Raw genomic sequence first — 24,548 nt, 5'->3', positions numbered from 1 at the left:
GTTATTGTAATCTCAGGCATTCAATCGATCGCAACTGGATTGTTTGGTTTGTCTTAGAAGACATGTTTATAGACTTAGATTGGTCAGATCTAGTCTTAGATTGGTCAGCTCTAGTCTAGCGGCTAATGCCAAAACCCCAAATAGTAATACTCCAAAACCAGGAGGTTGTGCTTGGACAAGGATGGTTTCGCCCTATCGTAGTGAGAAAAATAACTGCTTTGATGCAAACACGCAATCCAACTGTAAAAGCGAACGACAATCGAAGTGTAATTTCCCCTTGTTATTTCTTGGGTGCAACATGTAATATGTCAAGAGAAAAAAGTTTTAATAGGTTTTGTACATTCGATTTTGTAGGTACCCATATGTCATCCTACAAATTTGATATTATGAGTGTGCTTTAAGCTATAATGTATATTATGTTACTATTAAACTTTTATCACTACTGAAATATTTTCATATTCCCTTCAACAAAAATGTAGATTTTAACAACATATCAGGTGAGCCGGAAAAGTTATGGAGATATTAGTTCGTGTCCAGAGATGCCCTCAATACAACTTGTGGAGAATGTCTTGTTAGGTAGGAATTTGTAAAAAAAAAAAAACAGGGTGTAATGATCGATCAAAATATCGATAGAACGATTTACTTTCCTAAGAATGAAGAAAATCAATTGGCCTTCCAGAAGATATATACCGATCTCACATCAATTTAAAAAAGGTAACTATTTGATTGTATCGATACTAGAAAAGAAAACATTGACTTTAAGAACAGCAGACTTTATATGTTTTTAGAACTTTTTTAAATAATTAAAGCTCATAAACATTACGCGACAAAATTCAAGATGTCGCTTCCCAGAAGACTAAGGAGAAGTCTGTGTCAAAATTCAAGATGTCGCTTCCCAGAAGACTAAGGAGAAGTCTGTGTCAACATTTTTTTCTTTCCTTCACCTTCTTGTGCAGAGCTTGAAGGACATACTCTTAAAACGTTGTTTTCGACCCGGCGAGCTAAGAGAGCGTAGCAATTTCAGACTTTTTCCACACAACTATGCTGGATTTCTTCTCTGAGCTAGCATGCTATGCTAACCAGACGCTCAGACCGCTGCAGACTGGGGCAACGGACGACAACAAGCCGAAATGAAAGTGCGGCAGACTGGGACTCTGTCTGCCAGACTGCATCTGGCCCATGGTTAGCAAGACTAACTCTAGAGTACCTCTTCCGGTTATACGACTGGCAAATGTTCAGTCTCTGGAAAATATGATGAAGGAACTTCAATCTCAGCGGCAAGATTCTGGGAGAGGAATCGACCCCCCCCTTGTTTAACTTGTACAGCGCACAGAAATAAGATGATTTCAAACTCCTGCTCTGAAAATGTAAAATATCTGACTTTGAACTTAAGACCATTTTATCTGCCCAGAGAACTGCAATGTATTATTGTGAGTGCCTTTTACATCCTTCCGACCTCTCCGCTTTGGAGGAGGCTGCACTGAAGGAAATACATGACATGATCAATGGGCATGAAAAGTATTGTACTGTAATTATCTTGGGGTCCGCGGTAATTCCCTTATAATAAATAACAGGAATATATGAAACATCAGTCACACTTCGGGATGGGAAACAGAAACCGATTCTTAACAAAATATGTCTTCTCAATGTATCAAGTCCTTGGAATCGCTTGGTTTTTACATTTTTTTTAATAAACGGTTCCCTGAACGGTTCTTCCGGGTGATGATGACGTCATCACACAACTTGCGTAGGGATGTCAGACAACTACATGGCGGTGCCTCGGGTGGAAAAAGCGCTCTGAACTTCGCCTACATTTTACAAGACAAGATTGCAACAGTTCTACTTGTGATAATTGCAAGGTTGCTATTTTATCAAAAGGAGGTCAAACGAGCATTTGAACATACAGCATGCAATAACTATAGATGAATGTCGTGTTTTTGAAACGCTCCAATGTCATCCAGGGCAGCAGCAGTAGTTATCTGACACAAATACAACAGGTACTAACACCGCCTATAAAAAGGTTATTCTCTATTCAATTGAAATTAATGTCTTCTCATATGGATGAGCATGAGGAGAGATATTATGACTGGTTTGGAGGCTGGCATTAATAGCTCCAGTTCACGTCTGCCGCTAGTTATCACCACGGCAGGAAAGAGTAACAGTAGCAAGAGTAGCTAGGAAGGACGAATGTCACCGAGCAGTGACCAAGTTTGAAACAATTTTCTACATAGATGCTCCTTCGGTAGGTAAATGTTAAATTGTAGTCAGAGAAAAATCAATAAAAATATGTAGGAATATGAGTTAAAAAAAATAATAATAATAATCATATAACTTGTCATTATTCACTATGATAATAAATCATTTGAATACCCTTTGTCTACGCTTATTAAGCAATTCAATCCGTTCCACGAGTAAAGCCCGCATTACTATACTTATAAATCCAGTCCACGTACCTTAGCAAGGTCGAGCCAGATCACAACAGCATTAAGGCAACATTCAGTGTTCATAACACAGCAGGGTATTCAATTCAGAAATTTTTTGTGGAATCTGATCTGATGATTGATTTATATCCACAGACGAAAAGAGACCTGGGTCAAACACAAAATTGCACTGTAAACAATAAATATTGACATGAAAAAAAAAAAATTAAGCCGACAAGATCATGGACGTAAGGATGTTTTTTAAGAAAGCATGTTTTCACAACTGCTGATAGTAATAATTAGCTACAGCTAAGACCTAATAGCCAACAGGTAACAGTAACATGTAATGAAAGAACCAGGTGCTCCCCATTTCAATAAATAAAAACCTGGCTAGCAAACCAAGTCAAATTGTTACCATGATGGTAATTTCTGTCACTTGTTTTATCTCTGGAAAAAAAAATTAAAAAAAAAAGAGTGCCAAGGTCATTTACGTATGATTTTTATCAGAAATTAGAATACATTAAAAATAATCCACCACCTTTACGGACCTGTAGGCATTAAGGCAGAGAGAGCAGAGCACAAAGAGTGGAGGAGAGACCTTGACTGTAGAGGTGAGTCGAAAACAACTTTACAGGATGGAGTCATTTGTGATGCAGACAGTCTGATTCAAAATGTATGGAACTAAATATTTTTATGAAATATGATTGATTTTATTCAATTTTTTATTTTTTAATTTAGGAGAGTCATTATGAGAAAGTAGAGAGAGCCAAGAGATGTATATGAGCTAAATGCTAAATTAGCCTGGCCAACATATTTTTGGGGGTTCTATTATATTACTTCTTGTATGAGCCACACTTAAATGAATGTGCAAAGCACAACAGAGTTGACCTGAAAATCAAGGAGGTTCTGGGAGCCAGAAACTTTCTTGCTCGAAAAACACAGGCTGGATGTCCACCCCAAAACATGTTGTCTGTGCACAACCTCCTTTCATTCCGACATGTTTCCCTCTTACAGTGCCTGTAGGCAGCTGTTCATGTGAGTGGTCGTTGAGTTCTCTACGCCAGCTTTAATACTGGCTATATCAAACAATGTGCCAGAAAAGACTTCATAGTCTTGCAGTCATGTCCATTGAAAAGGACACCCTTCTGCATCTGAGTCACAACAAAGGGATTGTCCGATTTGCCACCCTTAACTTGCTCAGTGGCCTTGTGGTTAGCGTGTTCGCCCAGATCAGTAAGACGTTTGTTCAAACCCTGAGTCATACCAAAGACTATAAAAATGGGACCAATGCCTCCCTGCTTGGCTCTCAGCATCAAGGGTCGAAATTGGGGGTTAAATCACCAAATGATTCCTGAGTGCGGCCACAGCTGCTGCTCACTGCTTCCCTCACCTCTAAAGGGATGGAACAAGTGGGGATGGTCAAATGCAGAGGGGAATTTCACCACACTTAGTGTGTGTGTGACTATCAGTGGTACTTTAACTTTTAAAAAAACCCACCAAGTAACTGGCGATTGCAGTCATGTTAAAATTATGTTGTTTGTGATTGGTTGTTTGTTTGTTTTACAGTTTTGCAGACAATACATGTGGGCTCTTATTAAATTAAAAAAATACAGTACTGCAACAGTGTGTGGATTTTTCTCTTTTTTGTCTTCTTGTTAATGCTGCGAACACGTGTTTTCTTGTTCGTCTTATTGAAATAAAACAACAAATCCATTGGCGGACTAACACACATCTCTAAATTTGATATATATATATTTTTTAATTCCTCTTGCACCGTTCGGCATACTTTTTGCCCTCAGGGGCTTCCGTAGCCCTTGCCTGCCCCCTTACTGCCTTAGTGGAGATTCAGCATGCTAACGCTAACGAGAGCGAGATGTTTGTTTCAAAGAATATAAAAGTGTTGTCAGTGCCAGGGGCGTCACTAGACCTAATACTGTACTGGGGCACACCCGGGGCACAAATAATTCATGTGAGCGTGCAAAGCGCGCAAGCAAACCTTTTTTAGCACTTATTTATTATAAAAAATACATAAATAGTGCTTTAAACTATGAAATCATATCAGATTATGTTGTATGGATCTTTGATTAACCACCTGAAATTAACTAATGCATTTGACCTAGTTGTGCACTTTTTTACTCCAGACTTCTAAACTGCTACTGGTAAAAGCAAAAAGGAAGAGCAATGAATCTTTTTGAAGTATTTATTGCAGTAATCATCTGCAAATTTAACATCTACAAAAGTAAAACAAAAAATAAAGCATCCCTACATCTCTGGGTTCTTTTATATTATTTAATTTCCATTTATGGCAATGTGGCTAATCCTATTTCAGATACACAAAACTATAAAATATACACAAAACAATAAAGCCACAGTATTAGAATAAATGAACAACTGTTGTGTGTCTGTTCAGGGTATCATTTTCTGAGAAGTAAACTGTAACGTCTCGTTTTCTTTTTTGCAAAGTGGTCAATCACTCTGGACAGACATGGAAATATTACAGTAACTGTTATACAGTTGACCAGTGGTTCCCAACTGCTGGGTCGTGACATAAAAGTGGATTGTGTGTCATTTTCAGTGAGTCGCAGTCAGATGTGTGCATGAAAAAAAAAGTTTAGGGAGAAAAAAATCAAATTGTGGCTACAAAACCAGATTATTTTAGCCTTTTTTCTAGTGACTATTAGTGAGTATTTTAGCAAAAGGCAAACCGACTAACAATAATAATAATAATGGATTCGATTTTTATATCGCGCTTTTCTATTGTTATATACTCAAAGCGCTCACAGAGAAGTGGGAACCCATCATTCATTCACACCTGGTGGTGGTAAGCTACATCTGTAGCCACAGCTGCCCTGGGGTGGACTGACGGAAGCGTGGCTGCCAGTTTGCGCCTACGGCCCCTCCGACCACCACCAATCATTCATTCATCATTCATTCACCGGTGTGAGCGGCACCGGGGGCAAAGGGTGAAGTGACACAACGGCAGCGACTTTGATGTCCATAGGTGGGAAGCGAACCTGCAACCCTCAGGTTTCTGGCACGGCCGCTCTACCCACTACGCCATGCCGCCCCTAAAGTTGGAGGAGGACTCAGGACAGACATGGAAATATATATTTTTTTTAATCTAAATGGGGCAACAAAACCCGATATTTTCAGCCATCTTTCTGAAAACAAATACAGAAATGTTACTATTTTTTCTGGAAACAAAACCAGATGCTTTAGCTGTAGCCATTTTTCTGGTGACAAAACAAGATTATTTTAGTCAAAGTCACACCGATTAACAAGACAAGTCTACTGTGCTATTTTTCTGTGAAATAAACTTGAATGATTTAAAAATTTGGCTCACGACTTGATGATATGGAAAAATGTTTTTCTTCCTGAAGACAAAACATTTGAGAAGCACTCAACTCACACATGCTTACTCCAAATCATCATTGATGCAGAACCAGCAGACAATAACCAACATTATGTTTCATGTTCATTGGAAATTCCCCCGACAGCTCGTACAGCAAATGAATATGTTTGTCTTGATACAAGGAAGAACGTTAGCTAACTTAGCATCAACTTAAGACAATGATGTTGCCTAGCTAGCTAGGACTTCACTTACATCTCTCATTCCTGCAACTTCTTTTATGCTGCGGGCGAATAACTTTCTGATGTCCATCTAGCAGTTACAGTTTGAGTCAAATCAAAATCAAAATAATGTAATTAACAAATTGTTGTTGGCTAACGTTACCTACCTCAGCAGTGATTCGCATCGCCTCTCTCTCTCTCTCTCTCTCTCTCAACCGAAGTCACGATCCACACGTGAATAAATTACCATATTAATTAGCCATGTGTCCTTGTTACGTGGAGTGGATACAGTAGCAATCAATTACCATGCTAAGTAGTATGTGCGCTGTTGTCTATGTTATGTAGACTTAAAACTCTGAAGCGTTTTTTTTTTTATTGGTGAAATTTTCTACTGGGGCACTGCAGATCAACAGTGGGGCACGTGCCCCAGTGAAATATGTCTGGCGACGCCCATGGTCAGTGCTATGGTTTTGCGGCAACAGGCGTGGAGCAAATGACCGCGTACTGTAAAGTGTTTAAAAAAAGGCAGCAGCACAAAAACAGCTAATTGCGGGAAATACAACTACCTTACGAGGTAAACAAGACCACAACTTTCGCTAAAAAGCAGCATATTGTGGTGGAATCATTTATACAAAGAAAGTATGAAGATCAGAGTTCTGATGTAACGTAGCACGCTACCGTTGATGTGGTTGTATGTAAACATGTCAGTGTCAAAAACACAGCAAGTTCAGTGCAGGAACTATCCTTATACTAATAAACGCAACAACAAGAAATGAACACAAAAATGATCTTGATATCAAATAGAAAGAGGCAACATCACACACAGGAGACAACAAACACACACACACACACACGATTGATTCCCGAGCGCGGCCACCGCTGCTGCTCACTGCTACCCTCACCTTCCATGTGGTGGAACAAGGGGATGGGTCAAATGCAGAGATCAATTTCACCACAAGTAGTACTTTAAACACACACACACACGCACTATTACTAACTAAAAGGGAACAAATCATTGATTGAATGAAAAATTCAGCTTGCAATCCTAAAAATACCCCCTTTGTCGACCAGAAGATACGACAGCTATGGAAACACGGTCAATCTCTTTATTAACCAGAAGTAACACAATCCAGTGAAAACAATCAACAGAACTGCTGGAACTGCCGACAAACTGCCACTGCTAAGCTAACACACACAAGTGCTGGGCGCTGATGTCACACATCAAGCACTGCCTTTTCAAGACACACTCACTCACACTCTACCCAAATAACAATGTTAATTTGCATAAGCCAGATATAAATTTTATTTTAAAGTAACACATTAATTACTTTCCCTAGTAATTTAGTGATATAGTAATTCCTTTAGTAAATCAAATACTTGTTGGTAAGGTAACAAGAAACTATATCTAATTACTTTTTTAAAGTAATTTTCCACCACTAAGATGGGTGAATGGGGTAAAAAGCCTGCGTTTATCCACTTGCCTTTCTAAAACTACAGACTTCTCAATGTTTTACTCGATTATTTATTTGCATACAACATATAATACTGCATTTTATTTACAGGGCTTCACGGTGGCAGAGGGGTTAGTGCGTCTGCCTCACAATACGAAGGTCCTGCAGTCCTGGGTTCAAATCCAGGCTCAGGATCTTTCTGTGTGGAGTTTGCATGTTCTCCCCGTGAATGCGTGGGTTCCCTCCGGGTAATCCGGCTTCCTCCCACTTCCAGTGACATGCACCTGGGGATAGGTTGATTGGCAACACTAAATTGGCCCTAGTGTGTGAATGTGAGTGTGAATGTTGTCTGTCTATCTGAGTTGGCCCTGCGATAAGGTGGCGACTTGTCCAGGGTGTACCCCGCCTTCCGCCCAATTGTAGCTGAGATAGGCGCCAGCGCCCCCCGCGACCCCGAAAGGGAATAAGCGGTAGAAAATGGATGGATGGATGGATGGATTTTATTTACAGATGTATTCAACTCAAGACAAAAGTTATAAGTTGTCTCTATTAATCTCAATGTTGGAGGTAATTATGTACATATAATGTGCAATATTAAATTTTTGTTAACAAATGTATTTTATTCAAGACTCTTAATTTAGTTCTTTGAAAATGATTCCATAAAAGTACAAATTATATCTGGTCTTAAAATGACAACATTATTCAAATTAGAATTTTGCCAAGAATAAGATGCAGCCTATGCAGTGTAAATTCAATGTTGTTGTTTTTTCATCAAGTAAAAGAAAAACCCGTTTTAAACTATCTCTGTCATTTGTATTCAATGGGTTCTTTAAAGGCCTACTGAAACCCAATATATTGCAATTTTAAATTTCCCGCGAGGTATCCTGTTGAAAACGTCGCGGAATGATGACGCATATGCTGACACGTGCGCGTGACGTCTCGGGTTGTAGCGGACATTTTTTTCCAGCCCGTTTCAAGCTATAAGTAGTCTGCTTTAATTGCATAATTACACAGTATTCTGGACATCTGTGTTGCTGAATCTTTTGCAATTTGTTCGATTAATAATGGAGAACTCAAAGTAGAACGTTGGAGGTGGGAAGCATTGCACTGCAGCTGCCTTTAGCATCACAAACACAGCCGGTGTTTCCTTGTTTAAAATTCCCAAAGGTGAAACTTTACTATGGAACAGAGCGGTCAAGCGAACATGGATCCCGCACATGTCAACCGGCAGGTTTCAGTGAGAAAATTGTGGTAATAAGTCGGCTCTTACCGGAGACATCAGCGGAGCTTCCGTCCTGCTGCAGCTGCGTGGCTTCCCTCAGAGACACTGGCGGTCACCACACCCCTCAGACTTTTAGGTACTATATAATCTCACTAAACACTAGTAACACAATAGGCAGATAAGGGATTTTCTACAATAATCCTAGTAAATTTGTCTAATAACATCTGAATGGCTCTCACTGGCCTCGCCTTTTTTTATTTTTTAAACTTTTTTTTCTTTCTAGTGCTTCACTCTAACTTTCCTCATCCACAAATCTTTCATCCTCGCTCAAATTAATGGGGAAATCGTCGCTTTCTCGGTCTGAATCGCTCTTGCTGCTGCAGGCTATGATTATAAACAATGTGAGGATGAGTAGCCCTACAACCCGAGACGTCACGCGCACATCGTCTGCTACTTCCTGTACAGGCAAGGCTTTTTAATTAGCGACCAAAAGTTGCGAACTTTATCGTCGATGTTCTCTACTAAATCCTTTCAGCAAAAATATGGCAATATCGCGAAATGATCATGTATGACACATAGAATAGACCTGCTATCCCCGTTTGAATAAGAAAATCTCATTTCAGGAGGCCTTTAAAAAAGTAAAAACGGAAATACATTTTTGGGTGAAAAAAATTGGGGATTTATTTTTAGGCCACAGCGCCCACACCTACTCTGAATGATTTGTAATATAAAACTCAAAATAATAATGTCTACAATTTTGCTGACGGAAAAATAACTGTATAAGCAAAGCACACTACTACAGCTTTGCAGTACAGGTGTGCTACTTTATTTTAGAGTAGTGTTTTGGGGGCTCTAAAGAATGGATGCAGTGATAGACTCATAGTCAGAAAGGTGAGGTTCTGTGGGTGTTTCTTATCTTTACTTTTAGCGCTTTCACCATAAATGGCAAGTTATTGTGAGAGTCCATATCACTGATCCCTACTGGCCAAGTAAATTAAAGAGGTTGTGCAGACAACATATCTTTGGGGGAAATCCAACCCCTGTTTTCCAGGCAAGAACGTTTCTTTCCACCAGAACCTCCTCCTTTTTCTGGTCAACTATGTAGTAGTGCTGTGCAAGTTTGTTTACACTCCTATCATTGTGCAACGTTTCCCTGTTTGCAAGTAGCCTGCCAGCTTTTCCGTGTCTGTATGTGTTTGGGCCATCTTATACTTACACTGTCAGTCATTTAGATGTATTCAGCGTTTGTAGTGTAATTCTAATACGGCGCCAAAAAGTTAAGAGTAGGGATGACACGGTATGAACATTTCTTATCACGAATATTGTGACCAAAATTATTACCGTTATTATTATCATGGCATTTTTAAATGTGCTCAACATTTTCAAAAAGTACTTGTAATGAAAACTTTTAAACAAGATTTATTGAAAAAAAAAAAAAAACACATTTAAAAGGATTTCCTTTGAAGAACAAATATTATTGCAGGTAAGAACACTGTACTTGCACCTCAGGTAAAAAGTTAATGTGGATATAAAAACAACAAGCATTATAAAAAAGGTATATGGCAGAAAGAAAATAACTTCATTTAGGGTTGGGCGATACGGACGAAAAAGTATATCTCGATATATTTTTGCTTAAACTCGATTTTGGAGCGAGATTCACTAAAATTGAAATGAATGACAACTGTAATATAAACAGTCAGTGGCACTTTAATTAACCCAGTTAGTCAAAATGGGTATTTACAGCACAGAAAATAAACTGTTTGAGTAGCACCGAAATACATAACAAATAAAATAGAAAAATATTATTTCTACATAAAATAAATAACATAGCTGTGCAAATAATACAAGATGTATCAAACTCAGACAAAATATATATTTGCAGGCAGGCACTTATTAATTCCCAGTCGACGATGTAATGGACACACATGTAGGGTTCTATGGTCCTACTAGAATTGGTCCGTGCAAAGTATGTGACTTTGCCTAATTGTGCGGCTATGATCCTCCTCACTCTGTCATACATTTAGCTTGAAAATTGTCTTTTCAATTCTCTGACTCTTGTCGTCATTTGAGATGTCTGTTGTGATTTATTTTCTTGGTTCGATGACCCACCCTATCTTGCCTCTGATTGGCCTGTCTGTAATGTTTTGCCCGAGTCTTAACCAATCGTGACTCATCATAGTTAACCAACCAATCACGGATGTTCTTATACGTAAACCAACCAATCATTGATCTTTTTCGTATATGTTCTCCCCTGCCTGTGGAGTTGCACTAGTTCATTTCGCTTTCTCTTCTCCCTCTCGCTTCTTTTGTAGCATGTAGCTTACTTAACCGCTACATGGGTCTAAAAATAGCTAAGCTACGGAAATTGCTACTTTCCCGAGCGCGGCGCATGCTGCTACTCACTGCTCATGGTGATGGGTCAAATGCAGAGGACAAATTTCACCACACTTTGTGTGGGTGTGTGTGTGTGTGTGTGTGTGTGTGTGACCATCGTTGGGACTTTAAAAAAGTGGCGAAGCTACTCTACTGGGAAATGTAGTTTAGCTATGTAGCTGGTAGTGGCACAGTCAGGCTCCATATTTGCTTGTGTGTTGCTGTTGTGGGTCAGTGCAGTGGGGGGGTGACGACAAGAACCGCTTGGAAGGGGGCAGGGGAGGGGTTTGGTCATTTTAACGTGAAAAAAATTATACTGACGTTACGATATTTTCCTTAATTCCTATCGAGTTTAAAAATATATTGATATATTTTAAAAATTCAATATATCGCCCAGCCCTAACTTCATTAGGTAAAAATAAATGTTAAAATTGTGCAGGATAGCACCTTATAGACATAGGAGATAAACAAAAACAGAATTTTGCAAGATTGCACCTAAAGCCAGAAGACGTAACTGTACTTTTTTCCATTTAAATAATAATATTTTTTATATATGAGATCTGGACTTACACATAAGGCTGCACGATTATGGCCAAAATAATTAAGATTATGTTTTTATTAATAGTGAAATCATGATTATAAATCATGATTATTTAATTCCTTGTGTTAGGTAAAACAGCGTTGGGGTGTGACCTTGACACCATCATGTAATTTGTAATGTCTAATAAAAAGGCTATATTCAAAGACAAATATTTGTATTTTTGTTTCATTCAATCATTTCATTTATTCATTTATTTCAGGCAATCACATCGGAAGAAGTACAAGGTATATATTAATATTAATGAATATAATGCAAAAGGTAATGTACAATATGTAAACATGATGATCCAGTTTTTCCTGAAAGGGAGTGGTAAGAAATTAATTTATTCAATCCCACCCCCAGTTCTCTATTCAGTGATAAATACATTGAGCTTCACTGTTACTTTGTTCAAGGATTATAATACAAATATTATAACACGGTGGCATTTCTCAGGTAACAATAATTATTACACTGTTATTATAATTTGTCGCAACAACGTAAGAAGAATGAACAATACCAACAATGGCAATAGACAATATATCACTAAACAAATGTTAACACTATGAGACAGAGTACAACAACAATTAAAATAAAAAAACATCATCTTTATATTTTAACCAGACCTGATGTTTGTATAACAGTTTAAATTGATTAATACTTTGGCATTGCTTGTTTTAAAGTCCAGTTTGTTCCAGAGTTTTGCTCTGCATACAGACATACAAAAACATTTATGACTGGTTTGAGTTCTCGGCAATGAGAAATATCCAAAACCTCTGAAGTTGTGAGACTGCACTGGTGTTGTAAAAAAAAAAAACGTTATAGGTTAGGCGGCGATAATTTATTAAATACTTTATATAAGATTATTGATCTATTATCAGGGTATCTGCAGGTTTCAGCAAGTCAAATTTAAGACTTTTTAAGACCTTTTTAATGCCACCTTGAATGAAATTTAAGACCGAAAAAAATAATAAAAAATCTATAAATATAAGCGATGGTTGGGGATCCCACTGTACTACAACCTCAAAGACAATCAGTCCAGTTTACTTTTTGTATGTTTATTAATAAACATACTGATAAGCACCACACTGCCAAACAGCTTATCAAAAATCTGGAGAGATCCAAAAACTTTGACATCCAAAACAAACAAACCAACACCAACGCCAGTAAAAACATAATAAGGGTAAAAATAAATTACATTTGGTCAATAATAGTGCAATAATAGTGCAAAACAGTATTATAACAACAACAAAACACTGATCACACACTCAAATGAGCCTCAGTTGAGCTTCAGCTGGCTGTTCTCATTCACGAGTTCTGCCTCTATTTTTTTCAGCTCACTCATTTTTTCTTTGTTTCTCTTGAAGAGATACAAAGAAAAAATGAGTGAGCTGGAATCACTCACTTTTACTCAAAGACGTGCCGTAACTTTTACTCAAAGACATGCCCCGAAAAAAAAAAAGAAACTGGCCCGACAATTTAAGACCATTGAGTACTGAATTTAAGACCATTTTGTGAATTCCTAATATATTTAATACTTTTTAAGGCCTTAATTTTAGATACATGAATTTAAGACTTTTTAAGACTTTTTAAGGATCCGCGGATACCCTGATTATATTTAACAACATCATCAAATTTTAGCAACTTTGGTTGCATAAACAGATTAATAGTATGTTCTAAGAAACCAACCTTGTGAACGATCCGCACTGCTATTCTGTAATATGATCAGAAGACTAATTCTGTTCTGGTAAGTATTCCCCCACACTTCAACACAATATGTAAGGTAGGGGAGTATCAAGCTGCAGTATAGAGTATGGAGTGCATTTTAATTAGGTGTAGTTATGCTTTGTTTATAATTAAGAGTCGTCTGAGGTTGTTCTTTTGGACCTAAAACTATATTGGACCTCATTGATTATATGATGTTTCTCAAGAAACGTTTTGAGTCGAGAATTAAATGGTTTCTCTAAAAATTTTGAGAACTGAGGCAAAAGAGAAATTGGTTTGTAATTGGTAAAGCGTGTGTGTTAATACTTTTGAAGAGCAGAGTTACCAAAGCCATTTTCATTTTACTTGGAAAGCTGCTAGTCGCGAATGACAGGTTACATATATAAGTTAAGGGTTTTACAATATTCAGTATAACTTTTTGAACCAATGTGATGTTAAGATCGGTAGGTTGGGACTTCAAACCCCGGCCGAGTCATACCAAAGAATATAAGAAAAAAATGGGACCCATTACATCCCTGCTTGGCACTCAGCATCAAGGGTTGGAATGGGGGGTTAAATCACCACAAATGACTCCCGGGCGTGGCACCGCTGCTGCCCACTGCTCCCCACTGCTCCCCACTGCTCCCCACACCTCCCAGGGGGTGAACAAGGGGATGGGTCAAATGCAGAGGAGAAATTTTGCCACACCTATTGTGTGTGTGACAATCGTTGGTACTTTAACTGTTTAATATCATGGCAGTCAGTGGAGCACTTACTTTTATGAGCCTATGATATTGTTTCACCTTGTAAATCTTAGCAAACCTCTGCACGGTATATTTTCTTGGCAAATGACAAAGATTCTTAAAAGTTTACAAAATGCTGCATTCCTTCCACATGTTTTATTTTGTCAAATTCTACATCATTCTTTTTTAAATTTAACTTCAAAATAGTGGTTCAATGCTATGTCCCTCTTGTGACTTCACTGTTGGCTTTGTAAGGTCACGTTAACTCTAAACTGAATAAAAGTTTTGCTAATACAGTTTTTTGTTAATTGTTTTCTCAATTAGAACCGATAAAGAACTGAATCGTAAAGTTGAATCAAAATTGGAATCGGAACAAGAAATATCTTATCAATTCCCATCCCTAGTCATATTGGTTGAATTATTTGCTAAAAAGCTACTGAATCGATTTCAACTCACTGAAACGTTGTAGATTGTATCATTCTAAAAAAATATTGTCCATGATTCTGATTCAAATCAAATCGTTGTTAAAAAGGAATCTTTACATCCCTAGTAAAAAAAGTATAGCGGAAAAATGACAACATATTGTACATCAAGTTGTCAGTAGTTGTAAAAAAAACGTAATTCTTAGTTGATCAAATCTTCACCTTACCGGTGGCGAGGTTTCAGAGCAGCGTGGGAGCACCTGACTCTCTAGCTGGAACATACGCAAGTACACTAGGGTGGACGGGGTGGACGAGTTGATGTATCTCATCACTTCCAGAGCCTCCAGGATGTCCTCGTACTGCTCCTTTCTGTAGTTTCCAACCAGGGTATGAGAGTCACGATGAGGCGGCAAGATGCCTGCAAAACATATGAACAGATTTTAAACAGATGATCTTTAGGTGTCATCATGAATACTGGGTAAAATAATTGATCATAAATCAACGTTTTGAAAACTCGCAATTTTACATTCAAAGGGCATAACAAAGAGGAGGGACTTACCTATATTATAAGTAAAACAAGCCATTGGAACTTTTATTGTCAAAGACTTACACCCGCACTCACTGGCTTCAGGCACTCATCAGTGTCATGCAAAGTAAACTAAAACTGTTATTCTTATTGATTCATTTTGTAGCCAAGACTCTTCTAAGGCCATGTCCACACAAACACAGATACTTAAATAAACGCATACGTATCTCTGCATTTAGGCCGCTTGTCCACACGCAGACGATTACTTTTGTCTTTAAAAACGCAGACATTTACAAAAGCTGGCTGTGTGTAGATCAAAAACTCTGCTTAGTGTATGAGTGTACACAGCACAAAGAGACTTGTGGTGACATCACAGTTGTTCGCTGTCATTTCCAAGCTCAACAACACTGCTTTGCTGGCTTTAAACACATTATAAGGGAACTTACTGTATGTTTGAACGTAAACCCATCCATCCATTTTCTACCGCTTATTCCCTTCGGGGTCACTGGAGCCTATCTCAGCTACAATCGGGCGGAAGGCGGTGTACACCCTGGAAAAGTCTCCACCTCATTGCAGGGCCAACACAGATAGACAGACAACTTTCACACTCACATTCACACACTAGGGCCAATTTAGTGTTGCCAATCAACCTATCCTCAGGTGCATGTCTTTGGAAGTGGGAGGAAGCCGGAGTACCCGGAGGGAACCCATGCAGTCACGGAGAGGACATGCAAACTCCACACAGAAAGATTCCGAGCCCGGGATTGAACCCAGGACCTTCGTATTGTGAGGCAGACGCACTAACCCCTCTGCCACTGATGCTGGTATTTTCACTCAACATTACAAACTGACAAACACTTCTCTTTCTGCAAATAACCATCAACTTTAGAACTTGATGCCAGCAACACGTGACAAAGAAGCCGGGAAAGGTGGCAATAAATACTGATAAAGTTGAGGAGGAATGCTCATCAAACACTTATTTGGAACATCCCACAGGTGTGAAGGCTAATTGGGAACTGGCGGGTGCCATGATGCCCGATTGCAGCGGAGATAGGCACCCCAAAGGGAATAAGCGGTAGAAAATGGATGGATTAATAAAAAAGACATCAGAATGGGCTTTGCGACACTCCCGCCGGCGCTAATGACAGTCAGCTGTTTTGGATACGATCGCTGTGGAACCTCCACCTAATGGGACAACTTTGTCAAGCAACATGCTCTGTGTCATAAGGAAGGTGCAAGATTATCTTATGTTATTAGTCCTTGTTTAGTGACAAATCGTGAAGTTAACTTACGTTTTTTGCGTTCATTTGTGAAGTTGGAGCCGGGTGCGACGCGTGTATAAAGCGACCAAACAACTAAAAATAAAACATTGTAGTGTGTACTGATGTTAAAAGACAATATACACTTCATTGTAGATGTACCATATCACTATATCGATGATTAAATGATTTTTAATTCCCTTTAGCATGCAAAATGATTTCCTTGGCTCATCAGTGCGTGCTGATTTTAAAAATAATGTAGACTTCACTCATACTTGCCAACCTTGAGATCTCCGACTTTGGGAGAAGGCTGGGGGGCGTTGTCGGGGGTGGGGAGGAGGCATGGTTAAGAGGGGACGAGTATAATTCACCAACTCGAGTATTTCACATATCTTTCATACATATATATATATATATATATATATATGTATATATACATATATATACATATATATATATATATATATACATATATATACAGTACATATATATATGTAAATATATCTATACCGTATTTCCTTGAATAGCCGCCAGGCATGTGATATGCGCCTGCCTTGAATTATTGCTGGGTCAAACTGGCTCCCCAAATTAATAAGTGCATGCTTACTTTTACCGCCGGGTCAAACACGTGACGTCACGAGTGACGCTTCCCCTGCAGTCATTTTCAAAATGGCAGAGGAGGGGTTTTTTTTTGCCTTTACTGTGTGTAAACCAGGGGTCTTGTTCCACAGCCATACAGATCACATTAATGGTTGTGATATAAAACAATTTTAACACTCTTACTAATATGCGCCATACTCTGTGAACCCTAACCAAATAAGAATAACAAACACATTTCTGCAGAACATTGGCTCTGTAACACATTATAAACGCAACATAAGAATTACCCAGAATGCCGTGCATCCATGACTCTTGGCTATATTATACACCCCGCTAGCACCAACCCCCCTCTCCATGCGTGGGTTGGGGCGCGTGTATAATATAGCCAAAAGCCATGGATGCATTGGAATTATGGGTAATTCTTATGTTGCGTTTATGTGTTATAAAGCCAATGTTCTCCAGAAATGTGTTTATTATTCTTGTTTGGTTAGGGTTCACAGAGTGTGGCGCATAATAGTAAGTTTTAAAGTTGTTTATATCACAACCATTAGTGTAAACAGTATGGCTGTTGACTAAGTATGCATTGCAATCTCGTATGAGAAGCAGCGAAATGCATACGTCCTACCGGCACGCAGATAGAGCAGTGGTCCCCAACCACCGGGCTGCGGCCGCATAAGAATTCTTTGGAGCAGTGGTCCCCAACCACCGGGCTGCAGTCGCAGAACATTTTTTTATTTTTTTTTTTATATTACACTCGAATTTTTACTAGATGCTGTTGGTAAGCGCAAGGGTGAGAAGAGATTTTAAAATAATTAGTGCTTGCTTACTTTTACCGCATGCCTTGAACAAGCGCAGGAGAAGAGGTTTTAAATTAATTAGCGCCCCGGCAGCTATTCAAGGAAATACGATATGTATGAAATACTTGACTTTCGATGAATTTTAGCTATATATATTTATTTTATTGTATATATAAATAAAATAAATAGTTGAATTTCAGACGGCACCTATCAAATACACAGTAATAAAAACACAGTTCTACTAACTGTACTGTGCTTGCTGGTTATTAAAAAAACAACACTTACCTTTCACTATTTGAGTAACCTTTGTTCTGCCATTTGCATACTGGCGAGAGTCACTTGCACAACACCACGTAAATCGTTGGCCAATCAAAAACCAACCCCATAACGCTATAGCCAACATTCACCAGGAGATGGCAACAGAAAACATAGTATCACTCTATTACAGACGGCGTCGCCATGGCTGTAATTTCCTCATTCTTCTGTTTCGTCTCCTTGTGTGTGCAGTTTTTTATTAAAAATCTGTGGATGTTGTAACGTGATTGGGCAGGCAAACTGTTTATATAACAGGAAAGCGGACGTGAAAACAGGCTGTCCCCACTCATGTCCACATGGGGCTGGAGGGGGCGTGAATTTCGGGAGATTTCTGGGAGAAAATTTCTTCCGGGAGGGCTTCAGGAGAGGTACTGATTTCGGGAGTCTCCCGGAAAATCCTGGAGGGTTGCCAAGTATGACTTCACTGCAAATGTAATACATCACCTTGTTGTTGAACACGTTATAATTCTATGAGTATTGGGTAACAGCAGCACAGACATGCATTCACTCTTTAATAATGTGCAGGCAGGTTTTAAAAGCTAATGTTCATGTCATTGTACATCTGAAGTTGAACAAAATAAGCATAATAGGATGTATATGTCGTTATGGCTTGTGCAGCCCTTTGAGACAATCATGATTTAGGGCTATATAAGTAAACATTGATTTATTGATTGAGTTTAATGCCACAAAGTCTGTTATTGCTGCTTTTTTCAGGCTTCCAATTGGACAAAATGTGCATGACAGTAGGTGTATGCGTTTTTGTGTTGACGTAGACAGTTTTGAAACAACACTTGTGTGAATGGAGATTGTTTTAACACCAAATATGTGTTTTTGAAACTCTCCTTGTTCGTGTGGACATGGCCTAAGATTGCTGCTGATGTGGTGCAAGTTCACTATTATGTAGACAGGACAACGGCATGCATATGTCTTACCTAACAAAACCTTCCACACATGGACCCTATACATGGATGGGAGGGGAAACCTCTGACTGAAGGTGCTCAACTTTTCTAGATCTGTCAAAGGAAAGATATAAGAAAGAAACATTCAAGATTGTAGTTGGATACATTTATCATGTATGCAAACATCCCAACCACAGCCAGACAGCCTTGCATTTTGTATAATGTGGTATACCTTCAAATCTTCTAAAACAGGGGTCGACAACCCACAATGTTGAAAGAGCTATATTGGACCAAAAATACAAAACAAATCTGTCAAGAGCCACAAAAACTTAAAAGCCTTATATAAGCATTATGATGAAGGCAACACATGATGTACGTGTCTATATTTGCTATACTAGCCTACTGTCAAAATGACTATGTGCTGTAAGCTGACACAAATTTTTGTTGACAGAAATGTTGAAATGTAAGATGTATTCTTCATATTTTTACAACATTAGAAAACAGTCAAATGCAGGCTTCTCAGAGGGTGAGATCACTCCTGGAAATGACTGTCTTAGAATGGCCAAAGGTATATATGTGGGTGTCCAAATTAAAGAAAACATCAGGCTGTCTTCTTCTAATGGATTTATTACAATATTTGCAAGCTATGTTTACTGTGGTCTATAAATAGACAGACATAAGTAATGGAAAAATTTAATGAGCTTGAATATACCTACAAACGAGGCACAATGATGCAATTTGTACATAAAGCTAGCCTAAATAGCATGTTAGCATCGATTAGCTTGCAATCATGCAGTGACAAAATAACCTGTTTAGCACTTCAAGTCAATACCATCAACAAAGCTCACCTTTGTGCATTAACGCACAGCATGAAACATTAAGTAGACATAATAAGACAAAGAAGGAGTGGCATAAAATACATCTTTCTGTGGCAGCATCGGAGAAAGTTGTTCATGTAAACGAACTATAGTTAGTTCAAGGACCACAAATTAGTAGGACAAAACAGCACTTGCCAAATACGCTCATCAGTGAAGTATGTTTCATATAAACAATGGGGTTTCTAACAATTAAGAAAATTTGTGTCATGTTTGTCCTCCTATAGACACCATATTGAAACAAAAAAATATGTATTTTACATCATCTTTTTCCATTTCCAAACATTTTTTAAAAAACTCCATGAAGGTATATGGCGGCGTTGTGCCAAAATGTGAATGCCTGCCAAAAAGTGATTTCCATCGGAAGAGCTGCTGAGCGCTCGCTAAACCTGCATTTCTTGGCTTCGTCCGTCCACAGTGGATTACTGGGTGTAAGATAAACATTTTCTTTTTGTGGTTATTGTAACGCCACATGTTTGACATTTTTTAAGCCTTAATCGTGTCCGGAAAATGACAGTTTTTTTGTGATATTGATGAGAATTAAAGGACTGTTGTTAGTCCGATGTTGATGTGATAAGACCTCTTTCTTGTTTGTAAGATACATACAATTGTAACTGTTATTTCTTCATGCCCTTAATAAATATTTAGCAATGGATGTATTAATTTATGTAACATGTACATTAAATGTAATATTGCAGAACAAAAAGTGATTCAATGTAATATTTTGATATTTACACATTGCATATTTACACACACACCCTTATGAAAATTAGATATATCGAAATCAATTACTTGTTGAAATACCCCTTTACAAACCTAAAATATACCCAAACGACCACTTTGCTGCTGCCAATAATTGATTTCAAGTAATATTTTGACATTGACACATCTTACCTCTGCATATTCTACTACAATACCCTTATAGACATGACATAGATCAAAATCAAGTACCTACTGGACTGTTTACTTGTAGAAATACCCTTTTTGGAGTGAAAAACTACCCAAATGGCCACTGTTCTGCTGCCAAAAATGTATTCCAGATAGAGCAGTCCGATAATGGCTTTTTTGCCGATATCCGATATTGTCCAACTCTTAATTACCGATTCCGATATATACAGTCGGAGAATTAACACAATATTATGCCTAATTTTGTTGTGATTCACAGCTGAATGCATTAAACAATGTAACAAGGTTTTCCAAAATAAATCAACTGAAGTAATGGGAAAAAATGAAAACACGGCACTGCCATATTTATTATTAAGGTCACAAAGTGCATTATTTTTTTTTAACATGCCTCAAAACAGCAGCTTGGAATTTGGGACATGCTCTCCCTGAGATAGCATGGGGAGGTTGAGATGGGCGGGGTTGGGGGACGGGGGGAGAATTTTGCAGCATGCTGGAAGAGTTAGTGCTGCAAGGGGTTCTGGGTATTTGTTCTGTTGTGTTTATGTTGTGTTACGTTGCAAATGTTCTCCCAAAATGTGTTTGTCATTCTTGCTTCGTGTGGGTTACCAGTGTGGCGCAAATTTGTAACAGTGTTAAAGTTGTTGAGCAAGTATGCGTTGCATTCACTTTGAGTGAAAAAAAGGCCTTAGATTTTATGTGATTGACTCGGCACGCAAAGGCAGTTCCTTTAAGGCACGCCACCAAAATTGTTGTCTGGATGGATATCGGGAGAAATTCGGGAGAATGGTTGCCCCGGGAGATCTTCGGGAGGGGCACTGAAATTTGAGAGTCTCCCGGGAAATCGGGAGGGTTGGCAAGTATGACTGGGAGACGCAATTGCTCTGTACTTCTGCCTACGTCCGTGTACCAGTCCGTACAGCAGCGTCTTAAAAAGTCATACATTTTACTTTTTGAAACAGATACCGATAATTTCCAATATTACATTTTAAAGCATTTATCGTCCGATAAAATCAGCAGTCCGATTTTTTCGGACATCTCTAAATCCAGATAATAGAAATAATAAAAACAAAATGTCAAAGCATTTCTCTAAATAACAATATTATACATTAGGAAAATGTAAACGATAGCAAGAATATACCCACAAATTTCAGAAAATTAAGTAGTAAACCTCCGGGTACTCCGGCTTCCTCCCACTTCCAAAGACATGCACCTGTCTATCTGTGTTGGCCCTGTGATGAGGTGGCGACTTGTCTAGCGTGTAGCCCGCCTTCCGCCCGATTGTAGCCGAGATAGGCTCCAGCGCCCCCCACGACCCCGAAGGGAATAAGCGGTAGAAATGGATGGATGGATGCCTCAAAACAGCAGCTTGGAATTTGGGACATACTCTCCCTGAGATAGCATCAGGAGGTTGAGTTGGGCGGGGTTGAGGTGTGGGGGATAGTGGGGATGTATATTGTAGCGTCATGGAAGAGTTACTGCTGCAAGGGGTTCTGGGTATTTGTTCTGTTGTGTTTATGTTGTGTTACGGTGCGAATGTTTTCCCGAAATGTGCTTGTCATTCTTGTTTGGTGTGGGTTCACAGTGTGGCGCATATTTCTAACAGTGTTAAAGTTGTTTATACGGCCACCCTCAGTGTGACCTGTATGGCTGTTGAGCAAGTATGCCTTGCATTCACTTGTGTGTGTGAAAACACTTAGATATTATGTGATTGAGTCAGGACGCAAAGGCAGTGCCTTAAAGGCACGCCCCCAATGTTGCTGTCTGGGCGGAAATCGGGAGAAATTCCGGAGAATTGTTTGCCCCGGGAGATCTTTGGGAGAGGCACTGAAATTCGGGAGTCTCCCAGGAAAATCGTGAGGGTTGGCAAGATGACTGGGAGACCCAACTGCTCTGTACTTCTGCCTACGTCAGTGTACCACTCCGTACAGCGGCGTTTTAAAAAGTCATACATTTTACTTTTTGAAACAGATACCGATAATTTCCAATATTACATTTTAAAGCATTTATCGTCCGATAATATCGGCAGTCCGATATTATCGGACATCTCAAAATCCAGATAATAAAACAAAATGTCAAAGCATTTCTCTAAAAAACAATATTATACATTCGGAAAATGTAAACGATAGCAAGAATATACCTACAAATTTCAGAAAATTGAGTAGTACTTTGGCTTCCTCCCACCTCCAAAGACATGCACCCAGGGATAGGTTGATTGGCAACACTAAATTGGCCCTAGTGTGTGAATGTGAGTGTGAATGTTGTCTGTCTATCTGTGTTGGCGACTTGTCTAGCGTGTAGCCCGCCTTCCGCCCGATTGTAACTGAGATAGGCTCCAGCGCTCCCCATGACCCCGATTATAATAATAATAACAAAATGTCATAGCATTTCTCTAAAAAACAATATTATAAATTCTGAAAATGTAGACAATAGCAAGAATATACCTACAAATTTCAGAAAATTAAGGAGTAAACTGTACAGTAGGTACTTAATTGTGATGTATGTAATTCTCATAAAAGGTATTCTAGTAGAATATGCAGAAATGAGATCTGTCAGTATCAAAATATTACTTGAAATCCATTTTTGGGAGGCATTCACATTTTGGCACAACAGCGCAGGTTGCTGACCCCCGTTTTAAAACATGTACAGTTGTGATCAAAATTATTCAACCCCCACACAATTTTGGTGTTTTAGCAAGTTGGACATTTATTCCGTATTTTGTTTATAGTAATATCAAATAAAGATGCATTAAATAGACAGATGCAACTTGAATTACAACATTATATTTTGTAACATACCAAACAGTGTCATTTCTCTTAATATCTCCTTGACAAAATTATTCAACCCCTTGAAGATCATAACTCTTAAGAACAGAATTTGAATATGGTCTTTTCAATCAGGTGTTGAAAACACCTGTAGATGTGATTAAAACCATAACAAGCAACAATTAAACTGATTGAAAAAGACTGTGACGCTCAGCTTCTTGTAGATGGTCAATGGTGTATTTGCAACATGGTGAAGTCCAGGGAGTGCTCAAAGAAGTCAAGAGAGGAGGTAATTTATCTTCATAAGAAAGGATATGGATATAAGAAAATAGCAAAGACATTACACATTCCAAGAGACACAGTTGGTAGCATAATTCGCAAGTTTAAAGCTAAAGGCACAGTGGAAACACTACCTGGGCGTGGTAGAAAGAGGATGCTGTGTGCGTACAGTGGTGAAAAAGCCCCGGGTAACAGCTGAGGAACTACAACAGGACATTGCAAAGGGGGGAACGCAGGTTTCGTCCCAGACAATAAGGCGCGCACTACGAGATGAAGGCCTCCATGCCAGAACTCCCAGGCGCACCCCACTCCTGACTACCAGGCACAAGTAAAATAGACTCCAGTATGCCAAAAATCATCTGGACAAACCCCAAAGGTTTTGGGTAACTGGTCTATGGAGTGATGAGACAAAACTGGAACTCTTTGGGCCTATGAATCAACGTTATGTCTGGAGGAGGAAAAAAAATGAAGCTTACAAAGAGAAGAACACCTTGCCTACTGTTAAGCATGGTGGGGGGGGTCAATCATGCTCTGGGGCTGTTTCTCTGCCTCAGGTACCGGGAATCTAGAGCGCGTTCAAGGCATTATGAATTCTATTTCCTACCAGGATATATTAGCTGCAAAATGTCATGAAGTCAGTGACGAAGCTGAGGCTTGGGAGACGTTGAACCTTCCAACAGGACAACGATCCCAAGCATACCTCCAAATCAACATCAGAGTGGTTGCAGAAGAAGGGCTGGAAGACTCTGGAGTGGCCTTCACAGTCGCCAGACCTAAATCCAATAGAAAACCTGTGGTTGGACTTGAAGAAGGCAGTTGCAGCACGCAAGCCCAAGAATATGAATGAA

At 38.9% G+C, this 24,548-nt stretch overlaps 1 protein-coding gene and 1 long non-coding RNA gene across 2 annotated transcripts in view; one reads left to right on the top strand and one right to left on the bottom strand.

Annotated features, from left to right (window-relative positions):
- LOC133540816 (uncharacterized) overlaps positions 1 to 24,548 on the top strand; it is a 322,729-nt gene that overhangs the window by 101,652 nt on the left and 196,529 nt on the right. The window lies entirely within an intron of this gene.
- The window catches only part of tbc1d7 (TBC1 domain family, member 7), a 32,954-nt gene that overhangs the window by 7,372 nt on the left and 1,034 nt on the right, over positions 1 to 24,548 (bottom strand). Inside the window, exons 2-3 of the mRNA XM_061883761.1 lie at positions 18,912 to 18,992; positions 14,710 to 14,900 (exon numbers count right to left, since the gene is read on the bottom strand). Of these exons, the coding sequence (XP_061739745.1) occupies positions 14,710 to 14,900; positions 18,912 to 18,992 (272 nt within the window). The remainder of the gene's footprint in view (positions 1 to 14,709; positions 14,901 to 18,911; positions 18,993 to 24,548) is intronic.

Source organism: Nerophis ophidion, linkage group LG22, assembly GCF_033978795.1.
Source record: "Nerophis ophidion isolate RoL-2023_Sa linkage group LG22, RoL_Noph_v1.0, whole genome shotgun sequence".
In the NCBI taxonomy this organism is placed as follows: Eukaryota; Metazoa; Chordata; class Actinopteri; order Syngnathiformes; family Syngnathidae; genus Nerophis; species Nerophis ophidion.
The sequence above is the reverse complement of the archived record's forward strand: the minus strand, read 5'-3'. Positions and strand labels throughout refer to the sequence as shown.